At 41.1% G+C, this 24,554-nt stretch overlaps 1 protein-coding gene and 2 non-coding genes across 3 annotated transcripts in view; 2 read left to right on the top strand and 1 right to left on the bottom strand.

Moving 5' to 3' along the window:
- Positions 1-22,981, bottom strand: part of B4GALNT2 (beta-1,4-N-acetyl-galactosaminyltransferase 2) — a 66,268-nt gene extending 43,287 nt beyond the window's left edge. Inside the window, exon 1 of the mRNA XM_057714103.1 lies at positions 22,633-22,981. Coding sequence (XP_057570086.1) covers positions 22,633-22,841 — 209 coding nt within the window. The 5' untranslated portion in view covers positions 22,842-22,981. The remainder of the gene's footprint in view (positions 1-22,632) is intronic.
- On the top strand, positions 3,327-3,450 carry LOC130841102 (small nucleolar RNA SNORA3/SNORA45 family). The gene has a single exon (XR_009050144.1). It is a non-coding gene; the product is annotated as a small nucleolar RNA SNORA3/SNORA45 family (small nucleolar RNA).
- Positions 15,214-15,337, top strand: LOC130841103 (small nucleolar RNA SNORA3/SNORA45 family). Its single transcript, XR_009050145.1, has one exon. It is a non-coding gene; the product is annotated as a small nucleolar RNA SNORA3/SNORA45 family (small nucleolar RNA).
- Positions 22,982-24,554: the final 1,573 nt, after the last annotated feature.

The following is a 24,554-nucleotide window of genomic DNA, read 5'->3' on the forward strand; positions in this document are numbered from 1 at the left end:
ACCAAAGCTAGTTTTAGCTAGGCACAGCATTTTGTGATGCAATCATTAATTAATAGGAATTGTTCAGTAGGAGGTTCCTAATAAAATGTTCAACAGCCAAACTGTTAAGTGATGACTACAAATGTTCTACACTGTTAAAATCACACAGTTTATGTGTCTAAATGGGGATATTAAAATTATGATGGTATGGACCTGCTATTCTGATTGGACCATATTTGAGAAACACTGAAAAAAGGCGAGGGCTTCCAAGGTGGCGCAGTGGTTAAGAATCTGCCTGCCAATGCAGAGGTCACGGGTTCGATCCCAGCTCCAGGAAGATCCCACATGCCGCGGAGCAACTAAGCCGTGTGCCAAAAAAAAAAGGCCAAAAAAAAAAAAAAGGTTCCAAATCCAATTTATAAAGTCAGTGAGAAATAAGGAAATGAGCCTGTCATCAGCTAGTAACTTCTCTCTTCAAGCCAAATGAAGCTATTAACCCTGCCAAGCAGCTCTCCAAGTACAGAGAGCTTTGGGACCAGGCAGAAACTGGAGGGGCAGCCTGAATCCTGAGTCAGAAGGTGGTGATCTTCATTGCTCCAAAGGGCTCTTGTACCCTCGCAGGTAGGGTCTGATGTTAAGCTGTCTCTGCAGACAATGGAAACCGATCAGTCAAGATTTTCCTTTTGCCCAAAAAAGTAATCTCATGATTCTGTGTGCTAAAGCAGTAATCCCGGGCTTCCCTGGTGGCGTAGTGGTTAAGAATCCTCCTGCTGATGCAGGGGACAGAGGTTCAATCCCTGGGCCAGGAAGAGCCTACATGCCATGGAGCAACAAAGCCTGTGTGCCACAACTACTGAAGCCCAAGCACCTAGAGCCTGTGCTCGGCAACAGGAGAAGCCACCAAAGTGAGAAACCCACGCACCGCAACCAAGAGTAGCCTCTGCTCTCTGCAACTAGAGAAAGCCCATGTGCAGCAATGAAGACCCAATACAGCCAAATAAGTAAATAAATAAATAAAAATAAAGCAGTAATCCCTTTGTGAACCATGACACTTTGACAGCATGGAAACATCCACAAACGGAAAGATTTAAATATTTAAAGATGCATCAGAGCTTTAAAAAATGTCTGCACAGTGAAAAAAACACTGAAGTCAAAATGGTAATAATATTGGACTACTGAAATGGTTCCTAACAAAAATGAGAGCAAAGGTTTAATCTTAGTTCACCTATGAGAAAAACACCAAGACACCAATTAATAAACGGGCACAGAATATGAAGAAATGACTGACTCGAATAAGGACATTTAGTAGAAGAACACACAGGAAAATATTTGTTCTCACTTGTAAGTTAAAAAGATTGAAACTGAAAATAACATTGAAGTAGCATTTTATGCCTATTAAGTTAATAACCAAAAAGGTATGATGAGATTGTGGGCAAAGGTGATATATACACACTGCTTTTAAACATTTTAGTCAGGAATTTTTGGTTGCAAGTAACAGAAACTTAGTTAAATTATATACATAACGACTATGAGTTATTACATAATTATATAATACCTATGAATTGCTTCGCTATACTAAGAATATAAATAACCTTTATTTTCTTGTACTAAATTAGAATTGGCTATACCTCATCCTTTACTGTGATTGGTAGAAAGTCAAAAAAACAATCTGACGAAGCTCCTGCCTCTTCTTCTAATCTAAGAGCCTTAAAGGCAAAAGGGACTTTCGCCGTCAATAACAACGGACTGGGCAATTCAGACCAACTTTCTCATTGATGACAACTAGAAAAGCTGAACAACAAAAACAAATCTGCCTGAAAGGATCAGATTGCTACCAAGACAGTGAAGAATCCCTGGGAAAGGATTCAAGGGATAAGGGAGGCTAAGGATGGAGGCTTTTCTCCTCTGGATGTGTTTGCTGATTCCTAACAGGCTGAGCATGTTTATCTCAGCTCCTTGGGGTTAAGGGAATAAACATTACATGAGAGGCCAAGATCTACCATGAGTGGAGATGGGGATGGGGGTCCCTGGTGAATCCGCTTTGCTTTGCACTGGAACTCCAATGGGCTACACCTAGGAGGAGTGAACCAGAATCAGATAGGAACGCCCAGGCATGGCCACAAGGCTTCCCATCATCTCTTGAAGTTGGATTGAGGCAATTCCACATTGCTAGTGAACCCAGTGCCTAGCAGAACCAAACGTAAATCATCTCTGGTGGAAGTTATCCTAGATCTCAGATTATTTTCACAAACTATTTTATAAAGACATTGTTTGGCACATGTGGAGGTAGCATTTTTTAAATGAGGAAAATAAGACAATAAAAATTCGGATACTGGAGTTATCAGACACATATTGTAAACTAAACAGGCTTAATATTAAAGAACTATAAATTAATCATTGAGAATTTAAACACAAAATTGGAGAATACAAGAAGAAATAGGCAGAAATACAAAAGAAAACAGCATTGAAAAGTTAAGTGGATAAATTTAACAGATAATTAGACAAGACTATAAAATAGGTCGGAATATAACTGCCGGAGCGGGCGGAGGGGGGCAGAATAAATTAGAAATTTGAGATTAGCAGATACACACTGCTATATATAAAGCAGATAATCAACAAGGACCTACTGTATAGCACAAGGAAGTATATTCAGTATCTTGTAATAACCTATACTAGAAAAGAATCTGAAAAGAATAGATATATACATGTATAACTGGATCACTTTGCTGTACACCTGAAACAGTGTAAATCAACTATACTTCAATAAAAAAAATAAAAGAAGAAGGTAACTGCCAAAAATGAATGACAGAGGAACAAAACATCTCAAATTACTGAAAAGAGTTAAGGACACAGAAGGATACAGTGAGTACTGGAGTACTGGAGAAGAGAGAATGGGGCAGAGTAATACTTGAAGAAAAAATGATTGAAAACTCTCAAAACTAGTGAGGAGCTTTCAAGAAGTTCCATTTCAGCCACAAGGAAGAAAATTTAAAAATAAATGCACACCAGGACTTCCGTGGTGGTCCAGTGGTTAAAGACTCCATCTTCTAATGCAGGGAACACAGATTCCATCCCCGGTCGGGGAACTAAGATCCCACATGCTGCAGGGCAACTAAGCCTGAGCGCTACAACTACGAAGCTCGCATGCCTCAACAAGAGAGCCTGTGTGTCACAACTAGAGAAAAGCCCGTGCACCGCAGCAAAAGATCCCGCATGCCTCAATGAAGATCCCGCATGATGTACGACCCAATGCAGCCAAAAAAATGAAGAAAATAAATAAAATTTTAAATAAATCAATGCACACCAAAGAACATTATAGCAATAGTAAAAATTAAAATACAAGGAGAATCGAGGCTAGAGTCACACTTGGGTATCAGCCTTAGTGTCCTAGAGTCCTCGAAGAGTAACTGCTGACCTTCCTCAGTGGCTGTGGCCCTCATGGCATAGTCAGTCACTAGGTTAGTGACATGCATCAGATTGACTTACACAACTGTTAGATTCACTTATCCTGAAAATTAGGGAGTTTAGGAGACCTCTGTTACAGGAGTGTGTAGAAGCTGTCAAGTAACCTGAATTCTAGTCTCAGCACTGCCTCTGACTTTCTCAGTGACTTACTCTGGTTCCACATAAAGGCTAGTCTTTTCCACATGATAGTCTTTGCTGGCTTTTTAAAGATTTGTTTTATTCAACAAGTGGAATACCTGCTATGCCACTCTTCTGCACGGGTGAACAACTTACATGAAGGGAGATGGACCATGAAGATGACAAGCATAGCTTTGTAACCGGAGTGAGGTAGTGAAAATGGTTGCCTTCTCTCCCCAGTCACCCAAGATACTCTGATAACGCTGATATTAGCCATTACCACTTAAACAGGAACCAGAGCTTCTGCCCAACTGTCAACCCTGATAAACTGTGGACTGTGGTGAGTGAGCAGACACGGGTTAATGCTGCCAAGAACAAGACAGGAGCAGCTCCTATCACTGATGTGGTGTGACCGGGCTACTACAAAGTTCTGGGGAAGGGAAAGCTCCCAAAGCAGCCTGTCATGGTGAAGCCAAATTCTTCAGCAGCAGAGCTGAGGAGATGAAGGGTGTGGGTGGGTGGGGCTTGTGTCCTGGTAGCTTGAAGCCACATGGCGGGAGATTCATTAAATGTTAACAAGTGCTTTTCTTTTTTTTTTTTTTTTTTTTAAATTCATCCTGCCACCTTGTTTTATTTATTTTTTATTTTATTTTATTTTTATTTTTATTTTTGGGGGTACACCAGGTTCAATCAACTGTTTTTATACACATATCCCCATATTCCCTCCCTTCCTTGACGCCCCCCCCTCGAGTCCCCCCCACCCTCCCTGCCCCAGTCCTCAAAGGCATCTTCCATCCTTGAGTTGGGCTCCCTTTGTTATACAACAACTTCCCACTGACTATTTTACAGTTGGTAGTATATATATGTCTGTGCTACTCTCTCGCTTCTTCTCAGTTTCCCCTTCACCCCCCGCCCCCTCCCATACCTCGAGTTCTCCAGTCCATTCTCTGTATCTGCATCCTTGTTCTGGTCACTGAGTCCAACAGTACCATTTTTAGATTCCGTATATGTGAGTTAGCATACAATATTTGTCCTTCTCTTTCTGACTTACTTCACTCTGTATGACAGACTGTAGTTCTATCCACCTCATTACATGTAGCTCCATCTCATCCCTTTTTATAGCTGAGTAATATTCCATTGTATATATATGCCACATCTTCTGTATCCATTCATTTGTTGATGGGCATTTAGGTTGCTTCCATGTCCTGGCTATTGTAAATAGTGCTGCAATAAACATTATGGTACAAGTTTCTTTTGGGATTATGGTTTTCTTTGGGTATATGCCCAGTAGTGGGATTACTGGATCATATGGTAGTTCTATTTGTAGTTTTTGAAGGAACCTCCAAATTGTTTTCCATAGTGGCTGTACCAACTTACAGTCCCACCAACAGTGCAGGAGAGTTCCTTTTTCTCCACACCCTCTCCAACATTTGTTGTTTCCAGACTTTGTGATGATGGCCATTCTGACTGGTGTGAGGTGATACCTCATTGTGGCTTTGACTTGCATTTCTCTGATGATTAGTGATGTGGAGCATCTTTTCATGTGTTTGTTGGCCATCTGTATGTCTTCTTTGGAGAAATGTCTATTTAGGTCTTCTGCCCATTTGTGGATTGGGTTATTTGCTTTTTTGGTATTAAGCTTCATGAGCTGCTTGTATATTTTGGAGGTTAATCCTTTGTCCGTTGTTTCATAGGCAATTATTTTTTCCCACTCTGAGGGTTGCCTTTTAGTCTTGTTTATGGTTTCTTTTGCTGTGCAAAAGCTTTTAAGTTTCATGAGGTCCCATTCATTTATTCTTGATTTTATTTCCATGATTCTAGGAGGTGGGTCAAAAAGGATGGCACTTTGATGGATGTCATATAGTGTTCTGCCTATGTTTTCCTCTAGGAGTTTGATAGTGTCTGGCCTTACATGTAGGTCTTTAATCCATTTGGAGTTTATTTTTGTGTATGGTGTTAGGAAGTGTTCTAATTTCATTCTTTTGCATGTTGCTGCCCAGTTCTCCCAGCACCACTTATGGAAGAGGCTGTCTTTTTTCCATTGTATATTCTTGCCTCCTTTGTCAAAGATAAGGTGCCCATATGTGTTTGGGCTTACTTCTGAGTTCTCTATTCTATTCCATTGATCTTCCTTTCTATTTTTGTGCCAGTACCATACTGTCTTGATCACTATGGCCTTGTAGTACAGTTTGAAGTCAGGAAGCCTGATTCCACCAACTCCATTTTTCCTTCTCAAGATTGCTTTGGCTATTCGGGGTCTTTTGCGTTTCCATACAAATCGTAAGATTTCTTGCTCTAGTTCTGTGAAAAATGCCATTGGTAATTTGATCGGGATTGCATTGAATCTGTAAATTGCTTTGGGTAGTACAGACATTTTCACGATGTTGATTCTTCCAATCCAGGAACATGGTATGTCCCTCCATCTGTTTGTGTCGTCTTTGATTTCTTTCATCAATGTCTTAAAGTTTTCTGCATACAGATCTTTTGCCTCCTTAGGCAGGTTTATTCCTAGGTATTTTATTCTTTTGGTTGCAATGGTGAATGGGAGAGTTTCCTTAATTTCTCTTTCTGCTCTTCCATTGTTAGTGTATAGGAATGCAAGAGATTTCTGTGCATTAATTTTGTATCCTGCTACTTTACTAAACTCATCAATTAGTGCTAGCAGTTTTCTGGTAGAGTCTTTAGGGTTTTCTATATATAATATCATGTCATCTGCAAAGAGTGACAATTTTACTTCTTCTTTTCCAATTTGGATTCCTTTGATTTCTTTTTCTTCTCTGATTGCTGTGGCTAAAACTTCCAAAACTATGTTGAATAATAGTGGTGAGAGTGGACACCCTTGTCTTGTTCCTGTTTTTAGGGGGAATTCTTCCAGTTTTTCTCCATTGAGAACAATGTTGGCTTTTGGTTTTGCATATATGGCTTTTATGGTGTTGAGGTAATTTCCTTCTATGCCCATTTTCTGGAGAGCTTTTATCATAAATGGATGTTGAACTTTGTCAAAAGCTTTTTCTGCATCTATTGAAATGATCATATGGTTTTTATCCTTCAATTTGTTGATATGATGTATCACATTGATTGATTTGCGTATATTGAAGAATCCTTGCATCCCAGGGATAAACCCCACTTGATCATGGTGTATGATTTTTTTAATGCGCTGTTGCAGTCTGTTAGCTAGTATTTTGTTGAGGATTTTTGCATCTATATTCATCAGTGATATTGGTCTGTAGTTTTCTTTCTTTGTGACATCTTTGCCTGGTTTTGGTATCAGGGTGATGGTAGCCTCGTAGAATGAGTTTGGGAGTGCTCCGCCTTCTGCAATATTTTGGAAGAGTTTGAGAAGGATAGGTGTTAACTCTTCTCGAAATGTTTGATAGAATTCGCCTGTGAACCCATCTGGTCCTGGGCTTTTGTGTGTTGGGAGATTTTTAATCACTGCCTCAATTTCCGTACTTGTGATTGGTCTGTTCATGGTTTCTATTTCTTCCTGGTTCAGTCTTGGAAGATTGTATTTTTCTAAGAATGCATCCATTTCTTCCAGGTTATCCAATTGATTGGCATATAGTTGCTTGTAGTAGTCTCTCATGATGTTTTGTATTTCTGAGGTGTCCGTTGTGACTTCTCCTTTTTCATTTCTAATTCTGTTGATTTGCATCTTCTCCCTTTTTTTCTTGATGAGTCTGGCTAATGGTTTATCAATTTTGTTAATCTTCTCAAAGAACCAGCTTTTAGTTTTATTTATTTTTCTTATGGTTTCTTTCCTTTCTTTTTCATTTATTTCTGCTCTGATCTTTAGGATTTCTTTCCTTCTGCTCACTTTGGGGTTTCTTTGTTCTTCTTTCTCTAGTTGTTTAAGGTGTAAGGTTAGGTTGTTTATTCAATCATTTTCTTGTTTCTTAAGGTAGGACTGTATTGCTATAAACTTCCCCCTTAGAACTGCTTTTGCTGCATCCCATAGGTTTTGGGTTGTTGTGTTTTCGTTGTCATTTGTTTCTAGATATTTTTTGATTTCCTCTTTGATTTCTTTAGTGATTCCTTGGTTGTTTAAGAGTGAATTGTTTAGCCTCCATGTGTTTGTCTTTTTTGCAGTTTTTTTCCTGTAATTGATATCTAGTCTCACGGCATTGTGGTCTGAGAAGATGCTTGATATGATTTCAATTTTCTTGAATTTGCTGAGGTTTGATTTGTGACCCAAGATGTGATCTATCCTGGAAAATGTTCCGTGTGCACTTGCGAAGAACGTGTATTCTGTCGTTTTTGGATGGAATGTCCTATAAATATCAATTAAGTCGAGATGGTCTAATGTGTCATTTAAAGCTTGTGTGTCTTTATTTATTTTCTGTTTGGATGATCTGTCCATTGATGTAAGTGGGGTGTTCAAGTCTCCCACTATTATTGTGTTCCTGTCGATGTCCCCTTTTATAGCTGTTAGCATTTGCCTTATGTATTGAGGTGCTCCTATATTGGGTGCATAGATATTTACCATTGTGATATGTTCTTCTTGGATGGATCCCTTGATCATTATGTAGTGTCCTTCCTTGTCTCTTTTAATCGTCTTTACTTTCAAGTCTAATTTGTCTGATATGAGTATTGCTACTCCAGCTTTCTTTTGACTTCCATTTGCATGGAATATCTTTTTCCATCCCTTTACTTTCAGTCTATATGTATCCCTTGGTCTGAAGTGGGTTTCTTGTAGGCAGCATATAGAAGGGTCTTGTTTTTGTATCCATTCAGCCAGTCTGTGTCTTTTGGTTGGAGCATTTAATCCATTTACATTTAAGGTGATTATTGACATGTGTGTTCCAATTACCATTTTCTTAATTGTTTTGAGTTTGTATTTGTAGGTGTTTTCCTTTTCTTGTGTTTCCTACTTAGAGAAGTTCCTTTAGCACTTGTTGTAAGGCTGGTTTGGTGGTGCTGAATTCTCTTACCTTTTGCTTGTCTGGAAAGCTTTTGATTTCTCCCTCAAATCTGAATGAGATTCTTGCTGGGTAGAGTATTCTTGGCTGTAGGTTTATCTCTTTCAGGACTTTCAGGATATCCTGCCATTCCCTTCTGGCCTGCAGAGTTTCTGTGGAAAGGTCAGCTGTTATCCTGATGGGTTTTCCCTTATATGTTGTTTGTTGCTTTTCTCTTGCTGCTTTTAATATTTTTTCTTTGTGTTTAGTTGTCGTTAGTTTGATTAATATGTGTCTCGGTGTATTTCTCCTTGGGTTTATTCTGTATGGGACTCTCTGTGCTTCTTGGACTTGGTGAATTATTTCCTTTCCCATGTTGGGGAAGTTTTCCACTAGAACCTCTTCAAATATTTTCTCAGACCCTTTCTTGTTTTCTTCTTCTTCTGGGATGCCTATAATTCGAATGTTGGTACGCTTAATGTTATCAGTGAGGTCTCTGAGACTGTCTTCTAATCTTTTTATTCTTTTTTCTTTTTCCTGCTGTGTGGCAGTTATTTCCCCCATTCTATCTTCCAACTCACTTATTCGTTCTTCTGCCTCAGTCATTCTGCTGGTTATAGCATCTAGAGTATTTTTAATTTCAGTTATTTTGTTATCCATTGCTGTTTGTTTTTCTGAGTTCTTATGAACTGTTTCTTGTACTTTCTCTATTTTGTTATCGAGATTTTGTATCATTTTTACTATCATTACTCTAAATTCCTTTTCAGGCATTTTTCCTATTTCCTCCTCATTTATTTGGTCTTGTGGGTTTTTTTCTTGCTCCTTTGCCTGCATGGTGTTTCTTTGTTTCCTCATGGTTGTCCAAACTTTTGGGGTTGCTTGTCCTTGGGTTTTTTTGCGTTATTCTGTGACCAGCAGAGGTTCCTTTATTGTTCGTCTGTAAGCGTCGGTGTGTGGGGAGGGAGAGCGTACAACAGTGGCTCCTTCTCCTGGGAGGGAGTGAGCAGTGCCGCACTGATGTCTCAGTCAGGCTTGGAGGTGCCTGTTGCAGAGGGCGCCCGTGGCTCAGGCGTAAACAGAAAGTCTTAGAGTTGGGCCTCTCTCGGGGGTTTTTTTCTTTTCTTTTTTTTTCTCTCGGCAGCCTCCCTGCTGCTGGCGTTGCAAGGGGTTTTAATCTAGCCCCACCCGAGTGCCTGAGGGTACTTGTTATCCCTGAGCGCCTTAGGTGGCCCGCAGGGCGTCTCTCCACTGCCTGTTGCAGAGGCGCGGAAAGAGAGAGAGAGGCTATGCGTGTGGCTCCTCCCCCCCGCCAGTGAGCCTGCAGCCTCCAGCCGCCATCATGGCCGGGCAGCTCTCAGGAACGGGCACTCCTCTCCGCGGGCCTCCTCCCTCCTGTCCTCTCGGTCCGTCACCCTACCGGCAACAATGTTTCCCACACTGAACCAGCTCTCCTGCTCCCACACTCCCGCTCCTGGACCCTCCGTTCAGCCGCGGATCGATGTCTTGGTCCGGGAAAGCTGAGCTGCGCTGCGGACCCTCCGAATGTTTCTCACTCCCTCCCGTCTGCCACAGCTCCGCCGCTTCACCCTCTTTGAGCCCTCGTAGATGCCTCCCTACCGGCTATGTCGGGCTCCCCGCAGTCCCATCTGGTGTCCGAGGCCGTCTGCTGGTGTTCAGCTGGTTCTCTGTGAGAATTACTGCGTCCTTCCGTGCATTCCCAATGCATCTGTGGGGAGGGATGCACTCCACGTCTCTCTACTTCGCCGCCATCTTTTCCTCTCGATGTATTTCTTTATGAGGTAACTTTACAGCAGAAATTGTCCATACAGATCACATTATATGAGCTGTAACTGAGGCCAAAGAAGCGAGTTTAAGGCTGATTTGAGCTTATTTGAGGCTGACCTGGTATTATTTTTATGGACAGTTCTAGTTGGTCTGAGACTTATCACTTATTTTTGTTTATGTGGTTGCCATTCTATGAGCTACGTGGTGACGTGGTTTGACTCAGACTCTGCACACAAAGAGAGCGAGCGAGCGCCAGGGACCCGGCTGGGTAGGAAGTCACATTGTTCTATTTTAGAACCTCACCAATGGGGGAACAGAAGGCTGGGTTATGCTATGCTCTATTCCTATTCCACATCCAGCATTATGTTTAAAGGTAAACACTGGAAAAATCCATTATATCCAGGAACAAGATAAGAATGCCCACTGCTGTTATTTAATGTTATCATGAAAGTATTAATAAATGCAGTAAAATTAGCTTATGGACTAAAGAATATATGTAACTAAAAGGGTAATTTAAAAGTATAATTATTTACAAGATGTAATAATTGCATATTTGGAAAAACTAAACTGTATTAAATGGGAAACTATTAGAAACAATGAGGGGACTTCCCCGCTGGTCCAGCGATAGAGAATCTGCCTTTCAATGCAGGGAACTCGGGTTCCATCCCTGGTCGGGGAACTAAGATCCCACATGCTGCTACGCAACTAAGCCCGCGTGCTACAACTGAAGCCCACACGCCTAGAGCCCATGCTCCGAGACAAGAGAAGCCACCACACTGAGAAGCCCATGTGCTTCAACGAAGAGTAGCCCCTACTCTCCACAACTAGGGAAAGCCCATGCACAGCCACGAAGACCCAACACAGGCAATAATAATAATAAAGTGTATAGTCATAAAAAAAGAGAAAAGAGTATGGTCATAGAAAAATATCTGAAATGATATGCATCAAGTTGTTAGTTATGGTCAATGCTAAGAATTAGATTACGGTGAGGAATTTTTCAATCAATACATTCTCATATCAACATATTCCTGTACTCTCTCTCTATCTCTATTTTTGCAGTGATCAAGTATTAATTTTGTCACTGAACAAAGGAAGAATTAAGAATTAAGAAAATTACCAGTATATTAGGGAAGTACAAATAAATGGAGATAAACTTCTTGTTCTTGACTAGAATAATTCCACATTGTAAAAATGGAACTTCACCCTATATTAATCTATAAGTTCAATACAATAACTACATAAATGAACCCACAACAATATTTTTTTTTGTCAAAACAACTAACTGGAAGTAACACACAAGAAAAGCAAGGAAAATATTATACATAAGGAGAGTTGTACTACTAGAGAATAAAATTATTATAAAACTAGAGTTAATTAAAAGCATGATACTGATTCAAGAATAAGCAAATAGGTAAATGGAATAAACCAAAGTCCAGAAATACTTCAGTGGAATTTTATGTGGAATTTTCACTATTTTGTTATAAATTTCTGTAACACCTGAATTTTCTAGAATGGCATACAGAACAAGATAGATATATTTAAACCAATCAACTTATAGACACACCTGCAAAAAAAAGCCTTTACTTACCCTTAGTCAAGTTCAACCATTTGATCAGACCCGCCTCAGCTTGGAGTTCTGATTTACCAAAGCTAGTTTTAGCTAGGCACAGCATTTTGTGATGCAATCATTAATTAATAGGAATTGTTCAGTAGGAGGTTCCTAATAAAATGTTCAACAGCCAAACTGTTAAGTGATGACTACAAATGTTCTACACTGTTAAAATCACACAGTTTATGTGTCTAAATGGGGATATTAAAATTATGATGGTATGGACCTGCTATTCTGATTGGACCATATTTGAGAAACACTGAAAAAAGGCGAGGGCTTCCAAGGTGGCGCAGTGGTTAAGAATCTGCCTGCCAATGCAGAGGTCACGGGTTCGATCCCAGCTCCAGGAAGATCCCACATGCCGCGGAGCAACTAAGCCGTGTGCCAAAAAAAAAAGGCCAAAAAAAAAAAAAAGGTTCCAAATCCAATTTATAAAGTCAGTGAGAAATAAGGAAATGAGCCTGTCATCAGCTAGTAACTTCTCTCTTCAAGCCAAATGAAGCTATTAACCCTGCCAAGCAGCTCTCCAAGTACAGAGAGCTTTGGGACCAGGCAGAAACTGGAGGGGCAGCCTGAATCCTGAGTCAGAAGGTGGTGATCTTCATTGCTCCAAAGGGCTCTTGTACCCTCGCAGGTAGGGTCTGATGTTAAGCTGTCTCTGCAGACAATGGAAACCGATCAGTCAAGATTTTCCTTTTGCCCAAAAAAGTAATCTCATGATTCTGTGTGCTAAAGCAGTAATCCCGGGCTTCCCTGGTGGCGTAGTGGTTAAGAATCCTCCTGCTGATGCAGGGGACAGAGGTTCAATCCCTGGGCCAGGAAGAGCCTACATGCCATGGAGCAACAAAGCCTGTGTGCCACAACTACTGAAGCCCAAGCACCTAGAGCCTGTGCTCGGCAACAGGAGAAGCCACCAAAGTGAGAAACCCACGCACCGCAACCAAGAGTAGCCTCTGCTCTCTGCAACTAGAGAAAGCCCATGTGCAGCAATGAAGACCCAATACAGCCAAATAAGTAAATAAATAAATAAAAATAAAGCAGTAATCCCTTTGTGAACCATGACACTTTGACAGCATGGAAACATCCACAAACGGAAAGATTTAAATATTTAAAGATGCATCAGAGCTTTAAAAAATGTCTGCACAGTGAAAAAAACACTGAAGTCAAAATGGTAATAATATTGGACTACTGAAATGGTTCCTAACAAAAATGAGAGCAAAGGTTTAATCTTAGTTCACCTATGAGAAAAACACCAAGACACCAATTAATAAACGGGCACAGAATATGAAGAAATGACTGACTCGAATAAGGACATTTAGTAGAAGAACACACAGGAAAATATTTGTTCTCACTTGTAAGTTAAAAAGATTGAAACTGAAAATAACATTGAAGTAGCATTTTATGCCTATTAAGTTAATAACCAAAAAGGTATGATGAGATTGTGGGCAAAGGTGATATATACACACTGCTTTTAAACATTTTAGTCAGGAATTTTTGGTTGCAAGTAACAGAAACTTAGTTAAATTATATACATAACGACTATGAGTTATTACATAATTATATAATACCTATGAATTGCTTCGCTATACTAAGAATATAAATAACCTTTATTTTCTTGTACTAAATTAGAATTGGCTATACCTCATCCTTTACTGTGATTGGTAGAAAGTCAAAAAAACAATCTGACGAAGCTCCTGCCTCTTCTTCTAATCTAAGAGCCTTAAAGGCAAAAGGGACTTTCGCCGTCAATAACAACGGACTGGGCAATTCAGACCAACTTTCTCATTGATGACAACTAGAAAAGCTGAACAACAAAAACAAATCTGCCTGAAAGGATCAGATTGCTACCAAGACAGTGAAGAATCCCTGGGAAAGGATTCAAGGGATAAGGGAGGCTAAGGATGGAGGCTTTTCTCCTCTGGATGTGTTTGCTGATTCCTAACAGGCTGAGCATGTTTATCTCAGCTCCTTGGGGTTAAGGGAATAAACATTACATGAGAGGCCAAGATCTACCATGAGTGGAGATGGGGATGGGGGTCCCTGGTGAATCCGCTTTGCTTTGCACTGGAACTCCAATGGGCTACACCTAGGAGGAGTGAACCAGAATCAGATAGGAACGCCCAGGCATGGCCACAAGGCTTCCCATCATCTCTTGAAGTTGGATTGAGGCAATTCCACATTGCTAGTGAACCCAGTGCCTAGCAGAACCAAACGTAAATCATCTCTGGTGGAAGTTATCCTAGATCTCAGATTATTTTCACAAACTATTTTATAAAGACATTGTTTGGCACATGTGGAGGTAGCATTTTTTAAATGAGGAAAATAAGACAATAAAAATTCGGATACTGGAGTTATCAGACACATATTGTAAACTAAACAGGCTTAATATTAAAGAACTATAAATTAATCATTGAGAATTTAAACACAAAATTGGAGAATACAAGAAGAAATAGGCAGAAATACAAAAGAAAACAGCATTGAAAAGTTAAGTGGATAAATTTAACAGATAATTAGACAAGACTATAAAATAGGTCGGAATATAACTGCCGGAGCGGGCGGAGGGGGGCAGAATAAATTAGAAATTTGAGATTAGCAGATACACACTGCTATATATAAAGCAGATAATCAACAAGGACCTACTGTATAGCACAAGGAAGTATATTCAGTATCTTGTAATAACCTATACTAGAAAAGAATCTGAAAAGAATAGATATATACATGTATAACTGGATCACTTTGCTGTACACCTGAAACAGTGTAAATCAACTATACTTCAATAAAAAAAATAAAAGAAGAAGGTAACTGCCAAAAATGAATGACAGAGGAACAAAACATCTCAAATTACTGAAAAGAGTTAAGGACACAGAAGGATACAGTGAGTACTGGAGTACTGGAGAAGAGAGAATGGGGCAGAGTAATACTTGAAGAAAAAATGATTGAAAACTCTCAAAACTAGTGAGGAGCTTTCAAGAAGTTCCATTTCAGCCACAAGGAAGAAAATTTAAAAATAAATGCACACCAGGACTTCCGTGGTGGTCCAGTGGTTAAAGACTCCATCTTCTAATGCAGGGAACACAGATTCCATCCCCGGTCGGGGAACTAAGATCCCACATGCTGCAGGGCAACTAAGCCTGAGCGCTACAACTACGAAGCTCGCATGCCTCAACAAGAGAGCCTGTGTGTCACAACTAGAGAAAAGCCCGTGCACCGCAGCAAAAGATCCCGCATGCCTCAATGAAGATCCCGCATGATGTACGACCCAATGCAGCCAAAAAAATGAAGAAAATAAATAAAATTTTAAATAAATCAATGCACACCAAAGAACATTATAGCAATAGTAAAAATTAAAATACAAGGAGAATCGAGGCTAGAGTCACACTTGGGTATCAGCCTTAGTGTCCTAGAGTCCTCGAAGAGTAACTGCTGACCTTCCTCAGTGGCTGTGGCCCTCATGGCATAGTCAGTCACTAGGTTAGTGACATGCATCAGATTGACTTACACAACTGTTAGATTCACTTATCCTGAAAATTAGGGAGTTTAGGAGACCTCTGTTACAGGAGTGTGTAGAAGCTGTCAAGTAACCTGAATTCTAGTCTCAGCACTGCCTCTGACTTTCTCAGTGACTTACTCTGGTTCCACATAAAGGCTAGTCTTTTCCACATGATAGTCTTTGCTGGCTTTTTAAAGATTTGTTTTATTCAACAAGTGGAATACCTGCTATGCCACTCTTCTGCACGGGTGAACAACTTACATGAAGGGAGATGGACCATGAAGATGACAAGCATAGCTTTGTAACCGGAGTGAGGTAGTGAAAATGGTTGCCTTCTCTCCCCAGTCACCCAAGATACTCTGATAACGCTGATATTAGCCATTACCACTTAAACAGGAACCAGAGCTTCTGCCCAACTGTCAACCCTGATAAACTGTGGACTGTGGTGAGTGAGCAGACACGGGTTAATGCTGCCAAGAACAAGACAGGAGCAGCTCCTATCACTGATGTGGTGTGACCGGGCTACTACAAAGTTCTGGGGAAGGGAAAGCTCCCAAAGCAGCCTGTCATGGTGAAGCCAAATTCTTCAGCAGCAGAGCTGAGGAGATGAAGGGTGTGGGTGGGTGGGGCTTGTGTCCTGGTAGCTTGAAGCCACATGGCGGGAGATTCATTAAATGTTAACAAGTGCTTTTCTTTTTTTTTTTTTTTTTTTTAAATTCATCCTGCCACCTTGTTTTATTTATTTTTTATTTTATTTTATTTTTATTTTTATTTTTGGGGGTACACCAGGTTCAATCAACTGTTTTTATACACATATCCCCATATTCCCTCCCTTCCTTGACGCCCCCCCCTCGAGTCCCCCCCACCCTCCCTGCCCCAGTCCTCAAAGGCATCTTCCATCCTTGAGTTGGGCTCCCTTTGTTATACAACAACTTCCCACTGACTATTTTACAGTTGGTAGTATATATATGTCTGTGCTACTCTCTCGCTTCTTCTCAGTTTCCCCTTCACCCCCCGCCCCCTCCCATACCTCGAGTTCTCCAGTCCATTCTCTGTATCTGCTTCCTTGTTCTTGTCACTGAGTTCATCAGTACCATTTTTAGATTCCGTATATGTGAGTTAGCATACAATATTTGTCCTTCTCTTTCTGACTTACTTCACTATGTATGACAGATTGTAGTTCTATCCACCTCATTACATATAGCTCCATCTCATCCCTTTTTATAGCTGAGTAATATTCCATCGTACATATATGCCACATCTTCTGTATCCATTCATTTGTTGATGGGCATTTAGGTTGCTTCCATGTCCTGGCTATTGTAAAGAGTGCTGCAATAAACATTATGGTACAAGTTTCTTTTGGGATTATGGTTTTCTTTGGGTATATGCCCAGGAGTGGGATTACTGGATCATATGGTAGTTCTATTTGTAGTTTTTTAAGGAACCTCCAAATTGTTTTCCATAGTGGCTGTACCAACTTACAGTCCCACCAACAGTGCAGGAGAGTTCCCTTTTCTCCACACCCTCTCCAACATTTGTGGTTTCCAGACTTTGTGATGATGGCCATTCTGACTGGTGTGAGGTGATACCTCATTGTGGCTTTGACTTGCATTTCTCTGATGATTAGTGATGTGGAGCATCTTTTCATGTGTTTGTTGGCCATCTGTATGTCTTCTTTGGAGAAATGTCTATTTAGGTCTTCTGCCCATTTGTGGATTGGGTTATTTGCTTTTTTGGTATTAAGCTTCATGAGCTGCTTGTATATTTTGGAGGTTAATCCTTTGTCCGTTGTTTCATAGGCAATTATTTTTTCCCACTCTGAGGGTTGCCTTTTAGTCTTGTTTATGGTTTCTTTTGCTGTGCAAAAGCTTTTAAGTTTCATGAGGTCCCATTTGTTTATTCTTGATTTTATTTCCATGATTCTAGGAGGTGGGTCAAAAAGGATGTTGCTTTGATGTATGTCAAAGAGTGTTCTGCCTATGTTTTCCTCTAGGAGTTTGATGGTGTCTGGCCTTACATGTAGGTCTTTAATCCATTTGGAGTTTATTTTTGTGTATGGTGTTAGGAAGTGTTCTAATTTCATTCTTTTACATGTTGCTGTCCAATTTTCCCAGCACCACTTATTGAAGAGGCTGTCTTTTTTCCATTGTATACTCATGCCTCCTTTGTCAAAGATAAGGTGCCCATATGTGTTTGGGCTTACTTCTGAGTTCTCTATTCTATTCCATTGATCTTCCTTTCTATTTTTGTGCCAGTACCATACTGTCTTGATCACTATGGCCTTGTAGTACAGTTTGAAGTCAGGAAGCCTGATTCCACCAACTCCATTTTTCCTTCTCAAGATTGCTTTGGCTATTCGGGGTCTTTTGCGTTTCCATACAAATCGTAAGATTTCTTGCTCTAGTTCTGTGAAAAATGCCATTGGTAATTTGATCGGGATTGCATTGAATCTGTAAATTGCTTTGGGTAGTACAGTCATTTTCACGATGTTGATTCTTCCAATCCAGGAACATGGTATGTCCCTCCATCTGTTTGTGTCATCTTTGATTTCTTTCATCAATGTCTTAAAGTTTTCTGCATACAGATCTTTTGCCTCCTTAGGCAGGTTTATTCCTAGGTATTTTATTCTTTTGGTTGCAATGGTGAATGGGAGAGTTTCCTTAATTTCTCTTTCTGCTCTTCCATTGTTAGTGTATAGGAATGCAAGAGATTTCTGTGCATTAATTTTGTATCCTGCTACTTTACTAAACTCATCAATTAGTGCTAGCAGTTTTCTGGTAGAGTCTTTAGGGTTTTCTATATATAATATCATGTCATCTGCAAAGAGTGACAATTTTACTTCTTCTTTTCCAATTTGGATTCCTTTGATTTCTTTTTCTTCTCTGATTGCTGTGGCTAACACTTCCAAAACTATGTTGAATAACAGTGGTGAGAGTGGACACCCTTGTCTTGTTCCTGTTCTTAGAGGGAATTCTTCCAGTTTTTCTCCATTGAGAACAATGTTGGCTTTTGGTTTGTCATATATGGCTTTTATGATGTTGAGGTAATTTCCTTCTATGCCCATTTTCTGGAGAGCTTTTATCATAAATGGATGTTGAACTTTGTCAAAAGCTTTTTCTGCATCTATTGAAATGATCATATGGTTTTTATCCTTCAATTTGTTGATATGATGTATCACATTGATTGATTTGCGTATATTGAAGAATCCTTGCATCCCAGGGATAAACCCCACTTGATCGTGGTGTATGATTTTTTTTAATGTGCTGTTGCAGTCTGTTAGCTAGTATTTTGTTGAGGATTTTTGCATCTATATTCATCAGTGATATTGGTCTGTAGTTTTCTTTCTTTGTGACATCTTTGCCTGGTTTTGGTATCAGGGTGATGGTAGCCTCGTAGAATGAGTTTGGGAGTGCTCCGCCTTCTGCAATATTTTGGAAGAGTTTGAGAAGGATAGGTGTTAACTCTTCTCGAAATGTTTGATAGAATTCGCCTGTGAATCCATCTGGTCCTGGGCTTTTGTGTGTTGGGAGATTTTTAATCACTGCCTCAATTTCCGTACTTGTGATTGGTCTGTTCATGGTTTCTATTTCTTCCTGGTTCAGTCTTGGAAGATTGTATTTTTCTAAGAATGTATCCATTTCTTCCAGGTTATCCAATTGATTGGCATATAGTTGCTTGTAGTAGTCTCTCATGATGTTTTGTATTTCTGAGGTGTCCGTTGTGACTTCTCCTTTTTCATTTCTAATTCTGTTGATTTGCATCTTCTCCCTTTTTTTCTTGATGAGTCTGGCTACAAGTGCTTTTCAATAAATAAATAAAATACAAGGAGATAATCTTAAAAGCAGCCAGAGAAGAAAAAATTACCTTTAAAAGGGATTGCTAGTTAACTTTCCAACAGATTATGTGGGAAGCCAGAGACACTGAAATATCTTCTATACCATCAAAACTATTCAAAAGTGAAGATCCCTATAAAGGCATTTCCAGAAAAGCAACATTTGAGGGAATCTGTCACCAGTAAATTTGCACTAATTACTCCAGAAGGAAGATCATAAGGAAAGAAGGAAGAGAAATTAAAATGACAAATAAGTGGGTAAGTCTAGATGACTACTGAGTATATAAAATAATACTGTTTTGTTCCTAAACAAGACAGTAAAACTTGTAAAAAACAATTGAACCAAAAAAGGTAAAGAAATGACATGTAAGTCAGGAAAGGCAGTAAACGGGCTAAAAGTGTTCCAAGGTCTAGGAATAAGATTAAGAACACCAAGTAATTTTAGACTTTGATAAGTCAAGAATATGCTATAATCTATACTATAACTACTACAGAAATAGTACAAATAATATTCAAGCTAATAGACAGGAAAATGGGATAATAAAAAAGTAATCAATACAGGGACTTCCCTCGTGGTGCAGGGGTTAAGACTCCACGCTCCCAATGCAGGAGGCCTGGGTTCAATCCCTGGTCAGGGAAATAGATCCCACATGCATGCCTACTAAGAGCCTGCATGCCACAACTAAGGAGCCCGCCTGCCGCAACTAAGACCTGGAGCAACCAGATAAATAAATAAATAATAAATACCAAAAAGTGCAAGAAAAGAGAAAACAAGAACATTGATCAGGTAGAACAAATAGAAAGCACTCACTGAGATGTTAGATTTAAACCAATTATATCAATAATTACATAAATGTAAATTGATTAAATGCGCCAATTAAAACATAAGGTAATCAGACTGGATGAAAAAGCCCACCTATATGCATTTTGCAAAAGACACATCTAAAACAATGACATAGAAACATTGAGAGTAAAAAGGAAGCTAAGTACCAAGTGTAACGAAGATAAAGTTGATATCTCTAAATTAATATCAAGTGAAGTAGACTTTTAAGACAAAAAGCCAAAACCACAGTAGAGGAATACCTCAGGTTATAAAATATTCAGTTCACAGGAAGAGATAATTCTAATTGGAATAATATTAGAATAATTATTATATTATTATTATATTAGAATAATATTAGATTATTCTAATAACATAGCTTCAAAATACATAAAGCAAAATACTGAAAGAATTACAAGGAGAAATAGACATACCCACAATCATGGTGAGAGATTTTAACATGCTACCTGGCTTAGCTACATAGGTTCCTTTCAAGAGTAAACTTGCAATCGGAGTAGGTATATAACGTTCAGAACTGTTCAAGCTGGCTTAGTTTGTGTCTCTAACCTAGAGGGTATTATTATCCATTCCTTTGTTTAAGCAACAGATGTGAAATATACAGTGATTTTAAAGATGAAACCAAGCATTGGTTACTTCAATTCTGTCACCAGTGTGACCACTTTCTGTTTTTCATTAGTGTTTAAAACTTAAAACAGCAAAACAGGGCAAACTGCCATGTATATTTTGTCTGGTAAGTGTGAATTTACAACTTATGAATTCATACATAAAATATTTTACCCAATTTGAATCTTTAAAAAATGTAGTTTTTTTGAACTGTCTTCAAATGAAAAGAAAGCAAGACAATAGCAATTATCACTGGTATTACATATTATTACTGAAAGTAATTCTGTCTGATAGAGAAGGGGGATATTAAAAAATGATGAGCTGATGATGTGAAATATGCTAGAGTCATAACCTCTCCAAGAGGTCAGGACAGTTGTATTCCCAGTACCGCGCACGACGCCTCACACACGGTAGGATCATCAAACTTTTGTGGAATGAAATATTATGAATAAAATGTCCCACACAATCAAAAAAGTATTGGCTTTATTCTCAAATGGAGTTGGATTCCAACCTGCTCCTTCCAAGGTAGTCCTTGGGCAAACTTTATTCTCCATTTCCACAGCTGTAGCCTGAACATAATTCTTCAAAGAGTGCTGCCTTGAGCACTGGTGGCACAATCTAGAACAGGGTCTATACATAACAAATAAGTGCTCCATAATGGATGAAATGAAATGAATTTACTAACTACCATTTACTGGGTTTACTGTATGCTATTATAGCGATCATTTCCTGGGATGGTAGGGTGTGTTGGAGAGAATTACCCTATCTCAGAAGGACAAAAATCAAAAATACCTATTTCAAAGTCAGATACTTTTTAATAAAAAAAGAAAACTAAAAAGGCAAAGAAGGTTTAAAAGAAATCGTTTCTTCGAAGAAATGTTAATTCCCCAAGGTCACACACATGCCAGCAGCCTTAAGATGGTATAGATTTAAACATAGCAACAACATCAGTTAAAAGCCAGACCTTTTGTTGACGATTCCAGCTGGCCATATGTGAAGGCCAAGTCAACTATGCGGCGGACTTGCCAGCTTTAAATTCGTTGGCTCCAGTTTGGAGCCTCGTGCCAGGACTCCTCGTCACTCATTAAGGAATGTGAGGAGAAGGAATGGGGAAGGTGCTAGAAGGAAGCCTTAGCCAAGGTCTTTCGGCGACACAAGGGCCGCCTCCTTCCCCTCGCTCCGCCACAGCCTATTACAACGTTTGCTTCATTTTAATGTTCATAAAACAGTATCTCACCAACATGTTTTTGCATTGTCGGGAGATGCCTTCCTTGTTAGCGTTAAATGATCGTTCTAGTTTTGAAAAATACAAAGAAAAAGTAAACTTCGGAAAACAGGCACACAAGTTTTGGTTTGGTTTTTCAAAATGTATTTCTGATACTTCTTCCTGGTTTATAAAAACTAAAGGGGCCCTCCAAGCCTACTCTTCCCCGGGTCATTATTACGCTATTCCTTAGAGGCTTTAAAACCCGGAACCGCAACGCAGACGCTCACTCTGCCTCCAGGCTGTCGCCTGGACCTGAAAATAAACGTTTAGAAATCCCTGACTCCAAAACCCCGGGCTATTTTCTGAAGCTGCGTAAAAGAAGCAGCCTCGGTGTCCCGACTGCACAGAGCCCGCGGCCCCGGCGCCGGGGTCCCACATCCCCGAAGCCCCACAGCTCCAGCCCTGGTCGGAGCTTCGGGGCTCCAGGCCCCCCCCCCCACGCTCGGCACCGCTGCGCTACGCACTGCAAGCCCCAGAGGCAACCTCCACGTCGAATTTTCTACCCCGAAAATCCGTGTTCCCCGGAGCGCAGCGCTCTATACCGCGCAGGGGCTCTCAACAGCGTCCCCAGGCACCGTCTCCTCGCTGCCCCACCTACGTAGGGGACGGGCTGGACTTAATCTAGAGACCGGCTGCACCTCCCCTCGGCCCTGGCGTCCGCGCCCCCCGCACCCGGCCGCTCCCAGGAGGTGCATCTGGCTGGCCAAATCTGACCTCCCACTTTTCTCTGCTTCGGGGGTACTCACCCGCACGACGTCATCCCGAATGCTGCCGCCTCGGACCTTCCGGGCTGTGGAGCCAGGCTGCCACCCCGCCGACTGTCCAGTTTTTGGCACCAACCCCCGGCAGAGGAAGCCCTGAGAGCCTGGGCCGGAGCCGCCCATCTCACCACCAACCCCCGCCCACCTCCTGGGCCTTGCCTTGCGCCCAACTCGGTGCAAGTCCAACCGAGCATCTTTGTCGTCTTTGAGGGACGACCGAACGTTGTGGGATCTTAGTTCCCCGACCAGGGATCTAACCCAGTGCCCCCTGCAGTGTAAGCGCAGAATCCTAACCACTGGACCACCAGGGAACTCCCCAAAAGGTGACAGTAATGACGACAGCCTCCGCACAGGGCTTGGGGGCTAAACGCTTTATTTACGTGGTACCATTTATTCGTCACAACAGCTCCGAGAAACGAGTACAGTTATTAGCCCCACGTTTTGGACGGGGAAGCTGAGGCGAAGTGGGGTGATCAGCTAGCAAGTGGAAGAGCTGAGTCTGGGTGACTCGGAAGCCCCGGCGACTGAAGCAGTTTCTGTCCCTTGTACGCGGGGTTCCCAAGTCAGCCAGACTCCACCTTGGTGGTGATTGGAGCTGATATAAGGCGCCTTTCTGCGGAGAAGCGCGTGGACTCGGCGTTTCAGCCCGCGGCACCCGCACTTCCCTGCTCCCGCCCGGGTCACCCGCGCTGGGCTGTCGGAGCCCGTTCTCGCACGGCGCTTTGAACGCGGAGCGCACCCTACGCTTCTCTCCCAATCTCCCCGCCTCCGTGTGGGACCACTTCTACTTCTCGGTGGGTAAATGGAGTTCCCTCTCCACCTTAAAGAACAACAAAATCCCCGCGCTCACTTCTGGCTTCCCTACCACCGTGGCCTCTCGCTTTCCTTCCCACTGAAACCGTATCCACTCGTCCGGGAGCCTCACCGCCTCCGGCGCAGCTCACACTCAGGTTCACCGAGCTGCGTCTTCGCCCCGCCTGCACCTCGCTCCGCACCCCACACCCCACCGGAACTGTTCTGGCAAAAGACACTGGGAGGAAAGCTAGAGTGGTTGAATCCAACAGCCCTGTACAGCCACTTAATGCCTCTGTGTCTAGAACAGTCTGGTGAATTTCAGATAAAATTAGCGCTTGCCAGACGCTTTTCATAAACCAAGTGCGGTGGTGGACGGCTTCTTGTGGTTCATCTCAAGTGTGATTGTATTCTATTTTACTACGACCCGGCTTCAGTCGCAAACATAACCTTGTTCTAAACTAGAGAAAACAATGGCATTAAAAATGCTTGCAAAATGACTGGTATTTCTATGTGTATATAGCCGGTGTCCCAAAAAGGAAGTTAAGACAGGGTAGAATGCCGTGTAAATAAAAGAGAAAAATGACAGTCAATCAATCAAACCAGATAAGTCTGGAACGAGATCTACAACCAGAGGGATCTACAACCAGAGGGATCTACAACCTTGCGGCAGGTGAATCTCAAATTCAGCTCAGAGCTTCTCAGCAGCCAGCAGGAAAAAGAAACCCTGCTGGAGGGAGCTCTGAAGTAGCAATTACAGGTAATTATTTTCCAGGAATAGCTGTGAAAGGGATGCTGGACAAGACTAATCAGTAAAGCCTTGTACTGCTTGCCACCTACATGTAGTAAAAACACCTCATTGTTTACCAAGGGCTTTCACATGCATTGTCCTCCTCAATTCAACTCTTATAATAAAGCTATGAACCACTCTGCAGATGTGAATACCCAGCCTGTGAGAGATTTCATGACTTGTTCAAACTTTTGTGGCCAGCCTGGAGCTAGGACTTGCACCCAGGAGGTGTGTCTCTAAGGCCAGTGCTGATTCCACTGCACCACACCCCACCCTCACCAGCTTTATCTAATGGGGAGCTTTCTTGTGACTTGGAAGTGGGTCC

The sequence above is a fragment of the Hippopotamus amphibius genome, chromosome 17, assembly GCF_030028045.1.
Source record: "Hippopotamus amphibius kiboko isolate mHipAmp2 chromosome 17, mHipAmp2.hap2, whole genome shotgun sequence".
In the NCBI taxonomy this organism is placed as follows: Eukaryota; Metazoa; Chordata; class Mammalia; order Artiodactyla; family Hippopotamidae; genus Hippopotamus; species Hippopotamus amphibius.